Raw genomic sequence first — 22,816 nt, forward strand, 5'->3', positions numbered from 1 at the left:
GAGGTAAATTGAGATCCCAGTGGAGGCCGGGGGCTTGGACTAGTATTGAATTTGTCTCATTTATGGGCAAAGACTTCTTGGTTTGCTGTGTGAGGATTTCCTCCTTTCTTTTTCACCATATTTTGGATTTCTTTTATCTGAAGCATTTTCCAGTTGTAAAGATGGATTTCCCATTGCAATGTGAATTGCTTGTACATTCCCAGTGCTTTCAGGCACCCATAACGTGTGGTGCTATATAGCTTCATTTCTTTCAGTGCACATAGTGCCCTGCCTTGTGCAGCCATGCAAGGGAATAAGGGGCATAAGGCCTTGAAGTGTTGGGGGAAGTACTCTGCACCAGCTATCTGCCTGGTGTATGTCCTCCACAGAACAGGTGGAATCCGGGAGGCAGAGTCTCACTTTGAGTATGTTTCCCAGGTTGCACCTGAACTAGCACAACAATGCCCCCGCTAGGGACTTGTGAAAAATCAGTGACTGAGCTCTCAGTGGGTTTCTTCATGTAACTGTGGAAACTTCCTTCTTTTGTGTTTTATTTCTCTCTCTCTCTCTAGCTTTCCAACTGGTTTTGCTTGCATTGTGAGTTGGTGTGTGCATACAGGAGAAGGTATATTTCCACACCCTCATTTAAAGCCAGTTACAACTGGCACAGGTCTGATTCATTTTAAAACTGGTTGGAGCCATAGAGTAAATCAGACTTGGATGGCCTGAACTTCCTTTACTGGCCTGGTTTTAAAACCAGCTGCTTCTTCCACCCTTTCCCATCTCTTTGAAACTTATACAGTAAAGGAAGGCTAGTAGCTCTTTTCTCCTTACAAACACTTCTTACTTCCGACAGAAACTATCTGTCAACACCAATTTAATTTGCAGTTTGGGGAACTCATCAGATTAAAATCATGGCAGAACATTCCATATCCAAAATTAAGAAGTTCCCATTTTCCAGCTTTTCAGTTGTACCTCACACACATTACATAGGTATGTTAACAACACTGCCTATTTCAATTCTATTGGAGTATTTTTTGTGATCCACAACCTCCTATGCAAGACCCTTGAATGCCTTTAATCTCTTGCACATAAAATTTTCTAGTCTAATAATATTTAATTTAGTCCCAAAGATGTCTCAGCACTTAAAAATTCTGGAATATAGTATAGAAGTCCAAGCATAATCATAGTCTTCTATCATTTATTATAGCAGACTTGTGTAGATTCTAATAAAGCAGAGAAAAGAGAAATATATTCTTTGTAAAACTGAAAAAAAATCCAACAACTGAGCAATAAAATAAATATAACTACAGAATAATTAAACTGATTAATTTAATCTGTCAAAGTGGAGCATCATTTAGTCTGGCAAAATGGTATCAATGATACAGTATCCGCTCGTTGAAACCTTAGCACAAGGTACTTTGAACTCATCAGGTTTTCCGTCAAGAAGGGAACACCTGGGCCTTATTCTGATCTGACACTAGTGTAAAACATGTGCCACTCCATTGATTTCAGTCTGCTTACTCCTGGAACACCATCAGTGTAAATGAGATCAGAAACAGGGCCATACTCTTCAAAGGTGTTGAATGTAGGGTGCAGTGCAGCGATTCCCATAGGAAATACACATTTGTATTGAACTGTAAAGAGGTTTATGCAGACTCAGAGAATGTTTTGGCTGAGTAACTTGCTCACTTGCCTTTCTATAGAACCTTTTTAGTAAATATCTGGGTTTTTACAGTACACCCAATTTGGATGAAATTGCCCTCTTCCCATCCCCATTCTCATACACACACAGCCCCAGTAATCTGTCTTTGTACAGGGATCACTACAAGGACATTTGCAGTTCCCAGCGCATAGACAGTCTGTTGGCTTGCAACACAACCTCGCTCCAGGGCACTAGAATAGTAGCGACTGCATCTCCACGTGGGCAACTATGGATGCAGTGGTACTGCCCCAGCCTACCCCAAACCTCCTTACACACCAGCCTCTGCTGGGCTGATATACAAAATCCCTTGGGATGGGAGCACACAAAAAAGATCGGTGCGAACCCCTGAATAGCTATTTCACCTAAAGGCAATCCACCCCATGCCCCAACACAGTCCCACTGCGGAGTGAAAATAGCACAGAAAGCCTGGCACTGGCCCACAGCATTGGATGGTGGAGTTCATCCTTTCTGAGGGCACGTTGGGCTTACTCCCCTGCACCACTTTCGGAGCTGTCTATCACTAGTGGTAACTGAGAGCTGTCTACAAAAGTACAGGGGTTTGTTAAATGGCATGAAGATATAGTCAGGGCTTGGAAACAGGAATACTGTTTTTCACACTTCCACCTTTAAAATATTGCATTCACAAACAAGTGAACTAGCAATTTATTTTTATGATGATGATCAGGGCCCTAAAAATCCTTATTTGCTTGCAACCACTGAATGAGGACAGACCTTTGTAAACATGGCAGCTAATCTCAGAACCATTTCTGTCTCAGAACTCGGGCTGTCTCAGCTGCTGAAACCTGCTGTTTTAAAGGCATTAGAGCTGAACATCTACTGACAGCACCTGAGTTATTTATCATTATGTATAACCCACTACACTAGATTTTATTATGCTGGATTTACACAAAAGATAATAGCAAGTGAAAGATATTTTTTGCATATTTAGCTACAGTAAGGTCCCAATATTATGTTCCTCATTCAGGCAAAATTCCCATTGATCTGGGACTTCTGCCTGAGTGAGGAGTAACCACACAGGCAATCAATTATAGAAATGTATGCTTAACTGGCATTGTTTCTTTCTTTTTTAAGAGCACCTCTCTCTAAAGCCCCCTTTTTCCTCCCCATACAAAACTGAAACAAAAAATGCACTGCAGCAACCTTCTCTGTACCGGTGTCTGGTTGGCAACAATCTGCCCTGACCTGAGACATGAGCCATTGTTAAGGGTATAACACATTTACATATTTTGCAATAAAACATCAGTTATTTGCATTACTGTGTCAAGTTTTATTTGATTCTTTCACCTAAAAATGACTCATTTTCCTTTCTTGTATTTTAAAAACCAACTACTCTAAGCTTGTTTGAGAATAATCAAAAATTGCCCATTTAGCTAGAAGTCATTTTCTTTTCAAAAGGCAAACGTTATTTAATCTTTCAGCTGTTCATTGTGCCATCATAAATACTTTCTTTTCAGCACAGTTGTGGGGACTGAAATGAGCCCACTAATTGCCTCCCATTTCGACTGACATGTGGTGGTTTAGTGGAAAGAGAACACAGCAGGGAGAAGGAAATAGGAGGCTGAGAAAATGAGAGCTAATTATTTTCACTGCCTCATGTCAGGCTCTGTGTCAGCCTTGTTTTTACAAACTGGAAGGTTTAGCACTAAATAAAACAAACTGGCGTCATGTTTTTATATACTGGCAGTGTCATGGAAGCAGCTGCACATCTCAAAGACAATATAATGCCTGCATTCGCATGGACACCATCTGACAGCCACTGTGAGCCACTACTAATGAGGATATCACAGTGGTGCCAAGTGAAAGGTGCTGAATTATGTATGATTCTTCATCAGTACAGCAATAGTCCTGTACATCATTATGAGACATTGTTTTGCTGAAGAGATTAAAACATTCTTAGTTCCAGACCCTGCAACCTATACACGCTACAAAAGGTTATTAATGGAATTTTTAGGGAGAGTTTCTTGTGGATTTCTTTTTGGTTAAAAATATCTCATGGGACTAAGCAGTGGCAGGTCATGACACTATATATAAAAAGAAGAGAAGCAAATTAACCATACTTGTGTTATCTTCCTTTAAATCCAGCATAATAAAATGTAGTGTAGCAGGGTTATACATAATGATAAATAACCCAGGTGCTGTCACTAGATGTTCAACTCTCATGTCTTTAAAACAGCAGGTTTCAGCAGCTGAGATAGATAATAGCTAAGAATGTAAAGGAGCTACCAGGGGCCTAAATCATCAACATGCTACTACTTTTAATACCAGCATGACCAGCATTTTTTTCATATTTGTTTCATCTTGCATTACATCTTACATTTTTCAATATCCAGTTGCCTGCTAAGATACTGTTTCCATTTTTCCTCGATTCTTAAACTTTTTTTTTATTGCAACAACTGAATTTAGAAACATCTCCTAAATTCATGCCTCCTTCCAGAATGAGATCTCTCCCCAGAGAGAGTTTTTTGTACCTACTATAACAAGAGGTGTGTTTTGTTGTTTAAAGCCCCTGGCTGATCTTTTATGTTTTCCTTTCATTTTTCATTATTGACATTAATATTTGTTGGTTTTAAGGTGAGTGATATGATCACAGGAATAAACAGAAGGCCTGATTTTTAAAGTGTCCTTGCTTACTATTATGGATCTTAGGAATAGTGAGTTTGAAATACTTTTATGATTTGCTTTTCTCTTACATTCCTACAGCCATTTTCAGAGTCTGCTGATTTATTGGCTTGTTCTAAATATAAGTCAGAAATGATCTGCACCCAAGAGTTTGAGTGTTTGTGCCTCAGTTATGCAATTGGCTTCCTCTTCATAGTTCAAAAGCTAAATCTGTTTTATTTATTTAAATCAAAACTGAAGAGAGAGATATTTGACAAGGATTTGTGTTAGAATAGTAAAGTGCCCAGGGAAATCTTTTGTGAAGGACATTGTATAAATATATGTATAAACAGAGTATTTTTTAATGTGCCACTTCCACAATATATGTTTTTTCCCCACTTTATCCAGGTAGTAAACTTTGCCTTGACTCAAGAGACCTTTATGGCCCTGATTCAGCAGAGAACTTAACCACTTAGTCCCAATGAATTAAGTAATTTGAATTAAGTGCTGTGCTGAACTGAAATGGACATAAGCATGTATTTATGTTCTTTGCTGAATCAGAGCCTATATATTAATAGGGGGAAGTAGAGCAATACTCTTTTCTAGTTTTAAGCTTCTTTGAACTGTAGAAAGCTAGTGTTGCTTATGGTATGTTAAACCTAAAGATTAGTATAAACTTAGGGAAAGTAGCTGACTACTAAACTGACCCCACAAGTGTCTTGTCCAGAAATCGGGCTGGTCTCTTTTTAATTTAAAAGATAAGTATTTTAAAAGGTGAAATAGCAATATTCCTCAGATAAAATAAGATGTTCATTTTCCAGTGGACATAGAGGGCAGATTGAATGGCTTGGCCTGTGACAGACACAGAATGTTGAGGAGGAGTATGGGTTTTAAGGGATAAGGTTTCATATTTCATTGTATGAAACTGCAGTTTAAAGAAGAAAAGGCCTTGCTCATGCACTGCTCCTAGTATAGCTGGGTCCACAACTGTTTGGGCCAAAATGGTTTATTACCTATCAAAGAGGCTTCTTCAAGTGGGCCTGATCCAAAGAGTTGCTATGCACCTTTACTTTGCTGTTGAAGTCACTAGGAGTTGCCAGGTGCTCATTGCCTGTCAGGCCCTATATTTAATGCAGTAATTACAGTTTTTCCTTTGGAGATAGTGGTTTGAATCATATTGTTTATCAAAACAGATTGATGTTCATCAGATTTGGTTTGGAGGGAGACTTCACCAAAGCAGCACAAACTCCTGGTTTATGCAGTAATAGCCATCCTGAAACAAGATTCTGCACTGCAAAGCATAGGAAGTGAAGTGGTGGTGATCTCGAAGTGCTTTGCTATTGTCTCTGGACCATCTGCAGTATTACACAGAAATACACAGTGTTAAGTTTGTGCACATGGAGAAATGGAGGCACACAGACTTGCCAGAGACCACATGGCAATTCAGTGTCACAGCCACAATTGCAACTTGGGGGCAAGATTTCAGCAGAGCTCATAATCCATGTAAGAACCTAAATGAAGAGGCCAGTTTTTCAAAATGCTCCACACTAATGAGGCCCCAGATCACCTGACTCCCAGTCCCTCTGTTCTGTCCACCAATCAGTAAGACACAGAAATAGACTACACTGCTTCTCAGTCAAAACTCCCAGGGCCAGGCCAATGAGTCAGAGCATGGGCATAATTTTAAGTGTGTTTAAGAGGTTTGCCGGAGTGCTCAACACTTCACAGGATCAAGCCCTTTGCAAGGAGTTGAGTGCTTCTGACTGGTGGCTCCAATCCAACCAGTGGGACTGCTCACCCGCTTACAGCCAAGCATGTGCTTAAGTGCTTTGCTTGATCAGGGCCATAATTATTATTTGTATATGAAGTCCTGAGCTTCTTGAACTCTAACTGAAATTAACAGAACTGGAGGGCACTCAGTATCACATAGGAGGATGCTTGGTACCTGATAAAACTGGGCTCTAATAACTTGTTGCCCCTTTATTCAAGCAATTTTTTAGTGGCATTTCTTAGACTTGATGATTATTTGTTCTTGGATTCACGTGGAAGGACTTGTCTGGGCCCACTAGTATTAACTGGAAATAAAGCTGATAACTCAGATTCTTTCTACTGCTCTGTTACACAGTCTCAGCTTGCTTATGGAAACCTTCCATGCCTGCTCCTGAAACAGTATTTACCTGTTAGTGTAAATATACATGCTCTATCTTCCCTGAGCCTCTCAGAGGAAATTCTACCATTTAAGAAACTAAAACACTATCAAAATGCCAACGGTTTCTCAGATTTGAACTAATAGGAGTGCTACCAAGAAAACGGAAAGGTTCATTCACTTTGGATACTTTTATCCTGAAAAGAATCCAGTCAGAATGTATTCCAAACCTTTGTTTTTAACACATTTAGGGTTTTGCTGATTTTGTTTATTTTTTGTTTTGTTTCTTGTTCTAAAATGACATTACTCTCTTTTAATACTAGGACTGTAAATGGAAAATGTATATGGAGATGGATGGAGATGAAATTGCAATAACCTACATAAAAGATGTGACATTCAACACTAATCTACCTGGTGTAGAGATTTTAAAAATGACAAAGGTAGGGTTCTGTTTACAGCCTTCATGAATTCATAGATCTCAAACAAAGACATTAAATACCACAGCAAGAGATTTTTGTGCTTGTGAAAAGCTCAGTCTCTTGACAGCTTTTAAATAAAATGCATTATTTTTGAAGATTTGTATCATAATGGGAGTGATTTGTTAATATTCCCTATTAAGCCAGGCTAACAATAAAGCAATATGAGAGGAATCATTTAAAATTTTCTTCTTTTACTTCCATGGTATTTTTTCTTTATTTGTTTACCATGTTGAAATGAAAGAAAAAGTGCAAGTGATGAAAATGTTCCACTTACTGAAACTTCCATAAGCTATGTGTATTTTTTTAAAACTCCGACTTTGTTATGAAACTCTTCTCTTAAATGTGACAAGGTCTTAAACCCTACCCTTACAACCAAGATCAGAGCTCAGTGCAAGGTATGGAACCTTGATTCCACAAAGTCATAGAAAAGTAGTTAGCAGCCAATGCATAGAAAAGTCACAGTAATGGGGGGAAAACCCTGTCCGTTAACTTTAGTAACTCAAGCCCTAATGGCACCATAAAATGCATCTTGTGACCATTGTTTTATTACAAATATGGGAAAATGTGGCAAAGAAATGGAGTGGGTAGTAGGATGTATTCCACATTGAGCACCGTTAGTGAAATATTGAGCATCTTCAACTCCACCTCAGTGGGACTTTAACTTAACTTCAGCATTTGTCTCTAAATATTTGCCAGCCAATGTCTTGACTGATTTTAATCCAGGAGATGGAAGTTGTTTTGATAGGCAGGGCACTCTGTTTGCAGTTCATTTGTAATTGATTGTTTTTTATTAATGTGACCCACCCTAATACCTTGGCAATGTGTAACAATATACATTTCTAAATGAAAAAATATGCAACATCTTGATTGCCAATTAGAATGCTGCTCTAATGTGCCCTGATGGAAAAACTCTCATGAATGGCTTTAACTGTGTACATTCCTTATTCAGCGTTCATTGGCTGTTTTGTCTTACGAACAACTGCTGGATCCAAAACCTCAACAGGGAAAATAATAGGAAATAACAAAATATGGTGTTACCATGATAGGCTTATTGCACAGAATTTCCCCACTGGAAGTGACACTAATGCTGTCTTTGTGTTTATGTGGCCACTGAATTCTGGAACCTTTATTATTAGTGTTAAGATTTGTTAGTTTTTGCATTTTCTCTTGTGAGACACATTTCTTTGTATTTCATTTCTCAAGGCTTTGCATGTTTTTTTCTGCTAAAATTTTATCGGTATTAAAATTAAACAAAAGGAGGTTGTCAGGTATAAGCTTAACATTCAGCATACTTCTACGCTCTTTTAACCTGGAGGAGAATGTCTTCAGGAATCTAAGTATCTGCTCTTGTTGTTTTTTAAAATTTCCTCTTTGTTGCCAAGAAATTAAAAAAGAATGAAAGAAAATGTTAAGGTCCCTACAAAAACATTGTGTTTCTTCTGCTTCCTCTGTAAAAGCAGGTTTCAGAGTAGCAGCCGTGTTAGTCTGTATCCGCAAAAAGAACAGGAGTACTTGTGGCACCTTAAAGACTAACAAATTTATTTTAGCATGAGCTTTCGTGAGCTGCAGCTCACTTCTTCGGATGCCGGAGGGGCGGCCCCTGTAAAAGCAGTTAGCTTAAGAATACTATACTCCGCAAATACATATTACTGTTAATTTAGTTATGAATATGGTGTACAAACAAGGAAGTAAACAATTTTGAACTGTGTTGCTTTATGTCCCATTAATACATAGGGAAAATATGGATGCGTTTGCCACATGAAAAAGGACAAAAGCTGTAGGGAATGAGTTTTTAAAAAAAACAACTTTTTGGTGTAATAATAAAGCAATCAAATGACAAATAATAATCCTTCCCCCCCCACACACACATTCTATTTATTTTTCCCTTTTCAGCCACCATTTGTAATGGAGAAATGGATTGTGGGAATAGCAAAAGATCAGAATGTAGAATGTATTATTACATATGAGGTAAGTGCAGAAAAAGTAAGGCAAATACTTATCTAAGTTGAAAACCTACAGCATGATTTCATTAAAAGCTGGTAGCAGGGCACTTTGACTTTGCTGCATACTGTAATCAAGGTCTAGCACTGCATAATTAATTGTAAAATCTCGAGTTCTGATGAAAAACTGAATGATGTCTTCAGAGACTGTGTGTTCAGACTCCTGGCTGGGACAGCTCTCTCTCCCTCAAGTAAGAAGACTTTTTTTATTTAAACAGTGGTCAGTATTGCTGGTGTTTGTTGAAGAGATGTGTTTCTTCCCTTGTCAGGGAAGTGCTAATTAGCTGAGGAACAACAGGAGGAGGAAGAAGGTGATAAGAGAAATGGAGAGAAACATAAAATAAAATCTGGAGACAATTTAGCACTGTTTAACCTGATGGAAATTAGACTTTGTATTAAAAGGTTTTGCTTACTTACAAAAAGTGTTTTATAAAGACCAACGGCATGCTTCACACTGAGGCTAATAATTGAAATCCCAGCTCTGTCCTGAGGCATGGATTCAAGCAGTGCTATAGAGGGTAGGAAAATTCTGGACCTAGCTTGCTTTCCTCAGAAGTGAAGAACAGTGGTTTTCTCTGGCAGGAAGACTAACCCCAGGTTCCTTTTAGCTGGTAGTGCCTCACAGGAGTCACAGGGACAGACTGCAGGATTAAAGAGCTTGCTACTGTAGGCAAGTTACCATGAGGGGAACCCCTGCAACAATACCTGCCTACTGCCTATCTCTTTTAGCAGAAAGGACTATTTACTTGAAGCGTAACTTGATTTAGTTATTAAAATATTTGTTAAAAAGCAAGGCATTTCAATCTTGCCCTCGTACAGGATATTAACTGAAAGGGAAATTCATGTTCAGATTTTTAGCAGAATCCTAAAACTGTTATCCAAAAGCCTCTGGGTTCTAACAATCTCTGAGATCAGGCTAGAGGGTTTTACTAAAGAAACCCTGTATACAAAATGATAACACCCTCAGAGTGTCATTGGACGGTCACTGTCGTGGCAGTTTATTTTGTTGTGTCCTAAATCGTATTCTGTTCTGTTTCTTAAATAGGGTGATGTTAGAGCTCCAAAAACCACCAGACACATACATGCAGTTCAGTGGAGTAAACTGAAAGCTCAGGATGAGGAGAAGTCAGTACAGCTCATGATCCAGACCTCCCTCCCAAACTCGGAGGGCAGGCCAGGAAGCAGGTCCAGCTCAAGTAAGTTGATATGTTTGAATGGCATTAAATTTACTGCTGAAAGATGCAAAACCTTTAAAGGACTAGCAAAAACTCACTAACTGAAATTCTATTTCAGCAATATGGGTCCGTCTCACTGCTTTGGCAGGGATCTATGGCAGCTGTGATGTCCTGCTGGGATGTATGCAGGAGTAACACAGCAAAGCCCATGTAACTTTGTGGGATGTGAGAGAGAGAGACACCTAAAATGTTAGGTAGTCGTGTGCTGATTGGCCTAACCTGTTTAAAGGGGGATTATTCTGTATATGTTGTTAAAGTAGGAGATCTTTGAGACTGTAAATAATTCATGGCAATAAGTTGTCACTATTCTGTGCTCCATGCCACTTGGAGCATCACAGAGACAGCAGGAACAGAACTCAGGTCATCCTGCTCCAAAAACCACCATCTCTTCCCATCTGAGTTAAAGAAGAATTTGCACTAGATCTCAGTAGTAAAGGGCTTAAAAAACTAGCTGAGTAGATCTGATCCTTTCAGGTAGAGGGCATGTGTGCGGACACACACAAGTTCATTACAATAGCTTATTTACAGTTTATGTTAATGTCGCCACTGATGTTTTAATTGTAAGTAGCAATGGGAGGTAAATCAATCTTTTGTCCTAACTAAACAGCCTATTAGTACTCCTGAAGATGTTTCCTTCCATCTGTGCAGTCTTCAGTTGTCTGAATGTTGCTTTCTCACATGCATACAGTTTTACCATCTGTCTGAGCCCATCATGCAAGCCTTTCCAAACTGGAGGTTGATCTGCAGAGTGTGTCAGTGCTCAGCAAGCAGGGGTGTAAATCTACAGTGCTCTAGCATGCTGCACACTAACTGGCCATGTGAATCCTGCTACCATGCACTAGAAGTTCTGTAGCACTTTGACGTACTCCGGTTTGAGACAGCAGTACATCAGAACACACTGGGGGACCTTTAGTGGCCAGTAGCAGTATCTGCTCGGCACACTAAAGTGCTGTAGGTTTGCACCTGAGCTTCCTGAGCATGAAGAAACCCTGTAGGTTTGCCCTGGGTCTCATACTCTTCTCTTTAGTACATTAGTGGAGGTTGGACCTATGCATCAATGGGCAAGTCCAGTCATCGCTTCCAGAACTATAGCGGTCCCCCAGAGAGTGGAGCCATGAATGTTTTCACAGCACAAGGGAGGAGAGTAGATTCCAGGGATTATGCACAGAGGGGCACAGCCGTGGCAGAGCTCAGCTTGACCGGGGCTCCATGCTCAAGGTGGAGGGTTGGGGCCAAGAGATTCACCACTGGGAGGATTCTTCAATCCAGTTCGGCAGTGGGAGCACATTATAGATACAGATTGCTGCTTGTGGGGCTGAAGTAAACTTCACTCAGTGGCTTGTGGGAGGTCATTGTCCTTGTCTTCCCCCTGGCCCACCGCATCTTTTCAGCACCCTGTCCAGCTACTCAGGCTGAATGCTGGGCTGAGGATTTCCCCCCAAGAGAATATACCCCATATTCTAAAGTGTCTCAGTGGTGGGCCTCAAACTTTAATCCATGAATAGTCACTGAATGGATTTAGAGAGGGAGCGCACAGTAGCTGTAGTGTCATGCCCTGACACCGCCTGGCAAACGTTGGTTGAATCAATGTGTGATGAAGATGTATCTGTCTGCCTCCATATGCTGACAAACTGACTCTTAGCCAGGAAAAATTGAAATGAGCCTGCTGTGAGCAAGAGGATCCCCCCCTCCCCCCGCCCCGTGTCTCCTCCCATCTCTTCCTTCCAATAGCTGTAGGGGAAGAGAGTCTTCCCCCAGCCCCTTCCTGGCTCCGTGGAGGGAGTGTTCTCAGTGGCTGTTATCCTGGCCTCCTCTCTCCACACCACACAAGGGGGCAGGAGTACTCCAGTCAGCTCTTGCCTTCTGCCTCCCTCTGTTCTGTTCATGGGCATCCTGAGGCAGAGGCAGCTCCCACAATGCCAGTGAGGTTTGCTCTGCCTCGGTATTAGGAGCAATGCTGTGATATGGATTCTCTGGCTCTGCCTAGCTGTCTGGCAGAGGAGGCAGGGTGTTCATCAGAGCCATAGACACTGAGCTGCATGCAGGGCCATGAAGAGCTTTAGCGTGTAGCTCACACTGCACTGGAGGGTAAATCCAGCCTGCGCAGAAGTGACTAAATGCCAGCAGTGCTGGGAGGAAGAATGGAAATGTGCATTACAAATTCTTCCAACACATCTCAATGGGATCTCTTGGGCCAGCCTGGACTTGTGATTATTCAGTTCCAGAATCTTTATGAACAATGTTCGTTGTGGTTTATTCAATGAGATAAATTAAACAGGCTTTAAACTGAGATCACTGCACTGCTCAAACCTCTTTCAGAGCTGAGTGCACTGTTGACACAGACGGTCAAACGCAGCCCTGCCGTAACTCCATTGCCTTCAGTGGAGTTTTGCCTGAAAATATGCCCCCAGAACTCATGTTGTTATAAAGACCCACATAACTAGAGGCAAATTTGAGCCCAAGCTAAAGGGAGCCCATCGACGTTCAAATATAGGAAACTTTTTAAAAAATTGCCAGTTCTACTATGCGCTTATGTGTTTAATATTAGTAGCACTATAATATTAGACAGACCGACAGCAGATAGCAACAGGCTGGAGAATTTGGCCTGTTAGTGCATCATTATAGTGTCCCGCCTTGTTAATAAACTATGCTGGCTCCGTATTATAGCCTTGCTAATAATTCAGCCTTGATTCTTACTACTGTGACCCATGTCTCCCTCTCCTCTCCTTCCTTTGGTTCTACACCCCTTTACACCTTGTCACTATGAAGGTTGCAAGTTCTTCAGGGCACAATCTGTCTTCTATTTTATGTACTGTGACCCGCACAATGGAGTCCTGATCGGGGTCTCTGGGTACTACTGCAATACAAATAATGTCTGAGAGCAACAACAAAATAATGGATTGCTACTTTCTTTTCATATCATGCCTACTGAGCCATAAGATTTGTCCCACCCCGCAGAGAGATCGGGGTAGTTCCAAAGCTGCCAGTCTGAGGATGTCCGGTGCAGGCCCCTCATCCTCACAACCTCTGCCTGCATAATGGGGCTGCCTAGGCCACAGTCACATCTAGGACAAGGAATCTAGTACAAGACAGTGGTCCCCTGACCCAGTTGTAACACAGCTCTAGTTTGCAATGCAGATGGGACCTAAAGTATGTTCTGTAGGAATATGTCTACACTGCAATAAAATACTCACAACTGGCCCGTGTCAGCTGACTGAAGATTATGGGACTTGAGCTGTGGGGCTATAAAATTGCAGTGTAGATGTTTGGAGCCGAACTCTGAGACCGTGAGAGAGTGGGGGAGAGAGACTCAGAGCCCGTGCTTCAGCCTGAGCCCGAACATCGATGCTGCCGTTTTATAACCCTAAGGGTTTGTCTTCATTGCTGAGTTAACTCAGGTGACTAGCACCCAGTTCAAACTAGCCCAGGTGTGAGCAGTCACATTGCAAACCCAGACCCGAGTTAGGGTGTCCTCGCTGGTGCTGCACTCACTTAGGTGTGTTGCTAGGACTTCAGGAGGCATCTCCCATGGTTATTTGGAGTAAGCTGCGCTGCTGTAGGATGCATTCCCAGTGGAACAATTTGTCTGCCGTTCTAGGCATGGGGGGAATTGTGGGAAGCTGCTGGAGGACTATCACCACTCCAGTGATTAAGCCTGCATCCTCACTGCATGAACGTGGCACCTGAGCTCTAACCCTCCCCCCAGCCAGGCCAGCTAGCCTGGCTTTAAAGCACCACCAAATTCGGGTGAGGGGCTTTTTTTGTATTAATGGGAGGAGGTTTAAGGGCAACACCCAGGTCAGACCTGAGTTAACACTGCAGGGAAGACATACGCTCACTGGGCTCCATATTTATTCTGCATACAGAATGTGTCAGAACCAAGATATCAGGATTTCTAACTCTGAATCAAGCAATGGGGAGAGGTAAAACCTGCTCTGGCCCCACAGAGATTTCCAAGGCATAGAAATAGTTTCATTGCAACAAACAGGTGAGGTCCCCACGAGGAAGCTGACAACCCCTGTGCAAAGAGTGACACAGAACCGCCATTAAAAACAGTAAGTGTACTACTTCAGGTGCATCAAAGAGAGCATCTCATTCAGGGGATCAGTTAGTGGTGGTTTCCCTGATGTTATGAGATGGCTGCTTGCCACATGAGGCCAGGAAGCAGGTGTGCTTCTGCAAAATAGTAACAACCAGAGTCCCAAATTAAAGTCCTGAGGCTGCTATTCCTAGGTATATGAGGTCCGTGTTTTGGATCCACAGGCTAGTGAGAAGAACAGAGGCGACTGACTATAGTATGCAGTGCCTAGAAAGCACAAATGCTCATACTGCACACACTTTTTTAAAACTGTAACTTACCAGGAGAAGGCTAAGAAACCTGGAAAGCCATTTACATCGTCTTTTTCAGGAGGGTTCATCTTTGTGTGCAGACTGAGCTGTCTGACATGGAGGCATCACAATCAGCCCTTGACAGGAAAGACTCTTCCCCTTTGATATATTTGACATAAAATTGAAGTGATTTTAATCCCTCAGGATTCAACTAAAGCCTGAGGAAGGGAAAACAAATACTAGGGGACTTCCCCCCCCCTCCCCACCCCTTTACCAAGCCTACAAAATGGGAATGATTTTCTATTAACTCTCTAAGGGTACGTCTATACTTACCGTCCAGGTCGGCGGCTAGCGTTCGACTTCTCGGAGTTCGATATATCGCGTCTAATCTAGACGCGATATATCGAACTCCGAACGCGCTCCCGTCGACTCCGGAAATCCACCACCGCGAACGGCGGTGGCGGAGTCGACGGGGGAGTCGCGGACTTCGATCCCGCGGCGTCTGGACGGGTGAATACTTCGAACTAAGGTAGCTGAACTTGCGTACCTTAGTTCGACCCCCCCCCCTTAGTGTAGACCAGGCCAAAGAAGAGAAGATATTTAGTTTGTGTGTACACTGTAAAGGACAGTGCATAAAACCAGACCTCTGAAAATTTCCCATTGCAGATGCTGTGGTAACATCTCTAGTAAAAGACAGTATTCATGACAGAGCTATTCTTCCCTCAGAAAACCAGCAATAAAATGGAGGAATCTGAAATCCTCTGCTATAGCTATTTGCATTTCAGTTGAGTTTAAGCAGCCTGCATGTGCCAAGTCTATGGTCTCCTGCTGGAATATTAGCTTTTTTTTTAAGGACAAATCCATTTACATCTATTTTGAACAAAATTACTTCAGTTTCATCCTGTATGTATATTGTGTATATATATTGTACGGCATCTCATACAAACAGGCCTGATTTTCAGAAGGGCTTCAACTCAAGGTGTGGGTGCTAAGAACTTCTGAAAATCAAGCCCTCTCTCTAGCCGCTGTTTTTTTACAGCATCCATCAATGTAGATTAATAAATTAAATAAATTTAATAAATTTCCCAAATAAATTAAGGTCAATAGTGGACCTCATGAAGTCTTCTGTTCTTTTCCCTTCCTTGGCTGTAGAAAGATCTGCTTGTAACATATGTATAATCATGTTGAGGAATCTTATGTATTTTCTTTGTTTATCTAATTTGACTTCATTCTAATTTTATTTTTCCATGTATTATATTTTGATATGGGTGCAGCAGGAAGGTTTTTACAAAAGTTTTCTTGTAACGTGCCCTAAAGGTGGTTAGACTCTGAATTAGTCTGACCTCATTACACAGCTGTTATCCCCTCAATCGAGAACAATATTTCTGGCTTTGATGCGCTTTGTAAAGTGCATTGTCCCACAAGTGCACAGCTATCTTGGTGGGTTCTGGATGGAGATGTGGCTCTGACCTGTTGATGACTTTTAAAATCAGGACCAAGTCCTTGTACAGTCTGGAGGTGATGAATGCAGGTCCAAAGAAGCCAGATCCTCATCCAGGATGAAAGAGCAGTTTCCTAGTCAGATGCAGGTGGAAGAAGGCATTTGTCTCTATGGATGCTATTTGCTCATGTAGGCTTAATGAAGAGTTGAATCAGAATCCAGGCCTTCATACCAGTTAGACAGTTTCTCCCCATTTGTCAGTGGAATGGGGAGGACAACGTCCAGGCTATTTCTTCAACATATTTGCCCCTTCTGACCCTCATGACTTCAGTCTGTTTGGGTTGAGTTTGAGACAGCTGCTCTTTATCCAGGTGATGATCTCTTTCAGGCATTGGAACATCCTTGTGATCTCCTGGGCTGTGCTGGTACAAAGTGAGATCTATAGGTGGGTGTCACTGGTATAGCATTGGCAGGGGAGCCCATAGCATTTTGCCCCCTCTCCAAGCAGTCTTAGGTGGATATTAAACAGAAGGCGAGACAAGCTCTTTTTCTGTGGGTCCTGCAAGTGAGGTACTTTGAGGTGCGGACCAATTGTCCATCACCAATCCCTGTTGGAAGTCATTGGAGTGATGCACCATCTATGTTACATAAGTGGGACAACAGCATCCTACGGTCAACTGCATCCAAGGCTGCAGAAAGGCCAAGAAGTATGAACATTGAGATATAGTCTCTATCCATTTCAATGAGGAGCATGTCTTTTAGTGCTACTAGTCCTTTGTCCTGCGCCCTGGTCTGAAGCCTGATTGTGAAGCATGCAGTATGTTGGCAGATGTCACATTATTGGAACGTGGTTGCCATTACTCTGTCAATGATTTTGATGAAAATGGGAAGTTAGAAAAGGGGCAGGAGTTGGAGAGAATTTGCCCATCCAGCTATCTGAGGATCTGGAGGACAACAGGAAAATTGGCAGGTTTGTGTCTCTGAAGAAAACATTGCTTATTCTAGTTTGCAGGGGGTTTTGCTTTGCAGGAGGGGTATAGACCTGGTTTGCAGGTAGTGCCTTGAATATTCTTTAAGGGCTTCATCATGTATGAGGGGACCCTAGAAGGGCTCCATCTTCTAGGGCTCCATCATCAGGAGTGGTATATCTATCAGTAAATGCTGTCTGGTCCTGTTTCAAGTTTACTGCTGCAGTTAGTTCTTCACATACTTGGCTGATCTTTTCTGTGAAATGGGATGAGGGCTCTTCATGCTGGTTGGTGCTAAGTGTTTGGATTATGTTATCCAGTTCCTTTTTTGGAATACCTCTGCCAGCTGTGATTTGATGGCTGGATGGCAAAGGAATAGAAGGTGGGGAGGAATTCATGTGGGTTTTTTTGAGGGGGTGGAGGGTGGGAAGGTGAGTGTTGCTTCTGTTATTGCAGTGGTGCAGTTCTGCAGGAAGTCTTTGTGGTGTTGGTGGATGAATTCAGATCAGGTTTTACATCACTTCAGCCTATGCACTTCATTTGATGTAATTTATGTGTGAACCCCGGTGATCGTTTTGGTCGGTGTAAGTGTAGAGAGTGACTTGGGACCAAAGCATCAGCAATACTGGGCGTCAGTATTATGGGTGTATAAGCAACCTGCCTAGTAGCTGGGTGGTTTGGTCTCCTACAGCATGCTGAAAGAACAGAATTCCTTCCCTGTATATAGGCCATTTCCTGTATTTTATTGGCTCCATAACTGTAGTCCTTGGAGCACTTGCTGGTGGTCCAGGTGGACAGCCGGCCTGTCACATGATATTGTGGCTCCTTGTTTCAAGCTTCTTTTACAGGTCTCTTCTTTGCAATGTAGGCTGTGGAATCATTTCCCAAGGGCAGTAGCTGAAGACAGATAAGAAGGGATATTTAAAACTAGACTACACAAAACACAAGAAAACATCCTATAGGAAGCAAACCTGCTTTGGTGGGTAGATGGACTGAATGGTTTAATAGGTCTTTTCCAATTCTAACCTCTGTGATCCACACGGGTGACACTATATGTGCCAGGTAATTGATGCATTAAATAACATTGTATTGAATATTGTAAAACCTGGGATTAACTTCTGTCAGGCAGAGAGGGAGAGGAATAATTTGACTGATATGTTATATTTTGCTACATTCTTAGCAGCAATTACTCTCTAGATATTTTGAGTCCTTATCACGGGTCTTTATTAAGTGGGAATGCAGTTTCTTGGCAATTCAAATCATGTGACTCGTTTCTATTTATATTTCAGGTATAGATGTTGAATGGATGCACACTCTAAGAATGCGTCAAATGGAAAAAAGCACTTCACACCAGCATTCCAGTCCCCACAGTCCTAATAGTGTGACACAATTTTTACCATACCTTCACAACCAAGGCTCCTATGCTGCTGCTGTAAGACGGACACGAATTCCTATTAGCTATCAGATTACACCGATAAATCATTCCAGAAGTTCATCTCCAACCCCATATGGACTGATGAGAACTCTATCGTCGCTACATCTTAATTCAAAGGGAAGTAGTACCTCTAGTGCAGCTTCTGATAGCCCTTCAGAAAGGGACAGATCTGCAGGCAAAAGCAGGAACAGTTATGTCAATGACTCTGGACTCTCCATAAATGGAAGATACAGTGGAAAAAGCCCACAAACTGCTTCTCCAACACATCGACGCTCTGGAAAAATGTACAGTTCTTCTCAGTCAACACCCAACCCATCAAAGTCATATGACCACAAAAAGCACACCCACTATCCCCATCAACCAAAGTCCATACCAGGTATGCCTTTGAAAACAGAAGGCAAACCTAAAGAAAATGATGAAGGGACCAAAGTTAATGAAGGCGGATGGATAAAGGTAGAGTATTCAAAGAAATCTCATAGACAGAGTACAAGTAAGTCAACTAAAGAGAGAGCAAAGGGAACTTGGCGGAGCCGGAGAATGGTTTGAAGAGGGGACTAGCGGACGTTTTCTAGAGCATTTTTTTCCTTTAATTTAACAGAATTTTTGGTTTATACAATGAAATCAGATCTACTGTTGTTTAAAATGTTTCTACCCTTAGTATATGCCTTCTAGAAACAGTACCTCTCACTGTGATGACAGCCAAACTCATTCGGTCTGAAGTATCTATCAATGGCCACTGTTGGAAGACAGGATACTTGGCTAGATGAACCATTGGTCACCCAGTAGGCCTGTTCTTATGCTCAAACAGAGAGCAGAACCGGGGTTCCACTAGTCACAGCTCCCGCAAAGAACATCTGTCAGGGACAGCTCTTGGTCGTGATGTTTTCATTCCAAATGTTGGTGAATTGCAACTGCTTTTCTCTCCTCCCTTTCTCTGCCCGTGTCCCTGGTTGGCTGGGAGTCCATTACATTAGCTTAATCATTCAATAAAAACTAAATAAGATAACTGTGTATCATAACAAAAAGTTCTTCTGTTCATTCTTACCAAGTGTTGTTGTTATGACACCCAGCAACCTCATGCTCTGGATGCCAATACTGTGCCCTGATGCTCAGGAAGACCATTATCTTATTTCACAACTCTTCGTACAGGTCTCCCCTCCATACCCCCCAATTCTGCTCAATCTACTCCTGTGCTTCCTCCCTCTGCTCCCAGTTGGCCCTCCACTGATGACAAATCCCCACCTCTCCCTTCATATAAAGGCACAGTTACCATATATTAGCACACTGTGAGACACGGATTTGTCATGATCAGAAGGGGAAAAAAAGTGACAGATGTTTATGCTGTTCTTAAGAGAAAAAGAGAGAGAAATTATCTTGACAATAGCTACATCTAATTCTATTGAAGCCTGTGATAATATTTATCCCTGTGCAGCAAGCATTTTTTAAATTGCATTTTAAGTGCTATTTTGTCTTGCAGTCTTCAAGTAGTAAAGAGAAGGTCAGCAAACTTTGTGATTAATGTGGTCTGTAACTCCACTGAGAGGAAAGACGCAGCTGTAGGCCTGCTTCTCTTCAGAAAGTTTCTTGTTGACCTTTTCACTCAAATTGGATTTCATGCAATTAAAAAAAGTTAAGATTTCCCAAGATAAAAAAAAAAAAAAAAGAGCGAGATTGAGAACAGAAAAGGAGCCCAAAGCAATGATGGCACAAGCTTGAAGCTGAAAAGCTGTAAATTAGGGCATGGCTACACTTGCAGATGTAGTGCGCCAGGAGTTAAACCAGCCCTCGGAGACAGCAGCAGGGAAAGCGCTGCCGTGTGTTCACATTGTTAGCTGCAAGCGCGGTGGCAGAGAGCAGTGCATTGTGGTAGCTATCCCAGTGTGCAAGTGGCTGCAGCATGCTTTTCAAATGGGGGGATGGAATGTGACAGGGAGTGTGTTATGTGTATATGGGGGAAGAGACAGTGTGTTTGGGGGGCAGAGAGTGTGTCAGCATGCTGTCTTGTAAGTTCAGACAGCGGCGGGGAAAACCCCATCAGCCCTCACCCCCACCCCTCCTGCCTTTCTCTCACACATGTTCGCACAAACATCTGCCTCTGCAGCAGCAGCATTCCTCAGTAATGGTTTGCTTTTTCCGGGGGAACAGATAAGCATGCAGGCTGTCAGAAACGGAGCTTTGAAAGGGGATATCTGCATGCCTGCAGCCGAATTCAAAACAATGACCAGAGTGGCCACTTGACTTCAAGGGATTATGGGACGTTTCCGGAGGCCTATCACAGTGCAGTAATGCAACATGTCATCCACACTGACACCCGGGGTGTTTCAGCCAAGGCACAGCAAGCTCTATGCTTCTCGTGGAGGTGGATTACCAGGGGCGCTCCAGTCGAGGAGTCCAGGCACTCTAAGGGCCTTGCCAGTGTGGACACCTCAAGAATTAGGGTGCCCAGGGCTGATTTAATGCGCTCTAACTTGCAAGTGTAGCCAGGGCCTTAGTGATGACTTTTGTTGAGAGAGGCAGCAAATTCCAGCCTTGCTGCAACATGACTGTGAGCAACCAGGGGTCCTGTAGGACAATGGGCAGGACTTTCTGGAATGCAGCTACAGTCAATTTTAATGAAACTGTTTGTAAGGTATAAGGCTGAAAACTGACCCGAGTCCACCCAATTTAAGATTAATCAATTTTTGCCTTTATTTATAAATTTTTCAGACAGAATTGCTCCTTATAATTCCTGATCATATAAAAACAGATAAAATGGAACAAGCAGGGGCCCAAGTTACTGAGTTCCTGGGTACCATGAGCCTCTTGTCCACTTCAGGATGGTCATCTCAGTTTCTGGTCCAACATTCTCTGACTTGGTTCCTTATATCTTCCCACATTACATATTCATTAGCTTTCTTCCGATCAACGATGAACATTGTGTCTTACATAACCTGTACAATACTCATGTGCAAGCTTCAATTTAAATAACGTTTGCTATCTACGCTGTTTTCATGTCATTATGTCTCATGTCATGCTACTCCTGTTTCTCCTAACATAGGGACTTTTTAGCATTATGTTTCGTGTATTTTGTTGTATTGGTTAACTTCCTCTTATCTATGTTCTCCAACACAATACATCCCATGAACAAAACATCACCGTTATCCTGTCAGCTGTGAACATTATTTAAGCCCACCTACATAAGAGAGAAATTGGCACGTCAACACTCATGTCAAAGCAAAGGCTAGGCCAAAGCCTTGGCATAAGTACTATCCTGGCCTATCCAGACTCATTCATTATACATAATCATAAACCTTTAATATCAGGCTAACTAAATGTAACCGTTATATGAACCATTCAGTAATTCTTCAGCTTTGAAAATTGTAATTCAATACTGTACGTGCATATCCTAAATTGTTTATTAACCTTTATTTTTTGAGTAGGGGCGTTATGGAGAACAATGTGACCTTAATGTTAGCATTTTCTTATTGTTTCCAAACGTGGATTATCAGGGGTCTTTTTGCTCAAGGTCTAGCATCACACTTGTATATTATTAAAAAGCTTTGTCAATATTTTGCCTGTTGCATTTTGAGGTACTTTATTCAATTTTAGAGCCTAGATATTTAATTGTTCCCCCACATATTGACTCTTTGCCAGCCAAAATAAGATAAGTTACAACAATCCTATTTTTGCAGCAAGTCTCAGAACCCCAGATGACGCAGGCTCACAGGGCTCCAGCCATGGGGCTAAAAATAGCAGTGTAGACATTCCCACTTGGACAGGCACCTGAGCTCTGAAACGGGACAAGGGGGATGGGGCTCAGAGCCAGAACCGCAATGTCTGCATTGCTATTTTTAGCCCCACAGCTCAGTGAGTTAACCCAGGCTCTGAGACTTGTTGCTACAAGGTTGAGGGTTTTTGTTCTGTTTGTTTGTTTGCCATGTAGACCTACCTTTAGCTAGATAAATGATTGTGGATTCCCAGGTATTATTAGCTTCACTTCAATATTCACCAACACAAAGTATCAAATACCCTTTCCTTTGAAGCTATTTTTCAACACTTTCTACCAAAACAAATGATGGATTGTGAAGGCTGTGCAGTCAGTTTCTGTTCTGATAATCAGCTTGTCACAGGCCAAGGTGAAACACAGAGAGAAAAGTTACCTGGCGCTCAAAAGTCAGGATAGGTTTTATTGTGCAGGGACTCTGGGTTAATCCAGATTTACAACCTGCAGACTGCTCTGTTTTACACTGAGGATTTAGAATGCTGCTCACGGACTGAGGATCAGCAAGCTGCAAAAGGTGCCTTTGTCCCCATCTCTACACTTGGTCTGAGCACAGCTCAGCTGGTCTGAAGAAGCTGCGTAACAAATTTTAGGTGCTGATTTAAAAAAAAAGAAAAAGAAAGGTCATAGAATAAACACTGCACAACTGTCATTGTTATCCTAGAACTTGTCTACACAGGTAAATTAACCAGTATAATTGGTTCAGAATAAATTATTCCA

General features: G+C 41.9%; 1 protein-coding gene across 1 annotated transcript in view; it reads left to right on the forward strand.

Moving 5' to 3' along the window:
• MAP3K20 (mitogen-activated protein kinase kinase kinase 20) overlaps nucleotides 1–21,884 on the forward strand; it is a 132,497-nt gene extending 110,613 nt beyond the window's left edge. Inside the window, exons 17-20 of the mRNA XM_045032446.1 lie at nucleotides 6,773–6,889; nucleotides 8,822–8,896; nucleotides 9,974–10,124; nucleotides 18,191–21,884. Coding sequence (XP_044888381.1) covers nucleotides 6,773–6,889; nucleotides 8,822–8,896; nucleotides 9,974–10,124; nucleotides 18,191–18,882 — 1,035 coding nt within the window. The 3' untranslated portion in view covers nucleotides 18,883–21,884. The remainder of the gene's footprint in view (nucleotides 1–6,772; nucleotides 6,890–8,821; nucleotides 8,897–9,973; nucleotides 10,125–18,190) is intronic.
• Nucleotides 21,885–22,816: the final 932 nt, after the last annotated feature.

This window comes from Mauremys mutica, chromosome 10, assembly GCF_020497125.1.
Source record: "Mauremys mutica isolate MM-2020 ecotype Southern chromosome 10, ASM2049712v1, whole genome shotgun sequence".
NCBI lineage: Eukaryota > Metazoa > Chordata > Testudines > Geoemydidae > Mauremys > Mauremys mutica.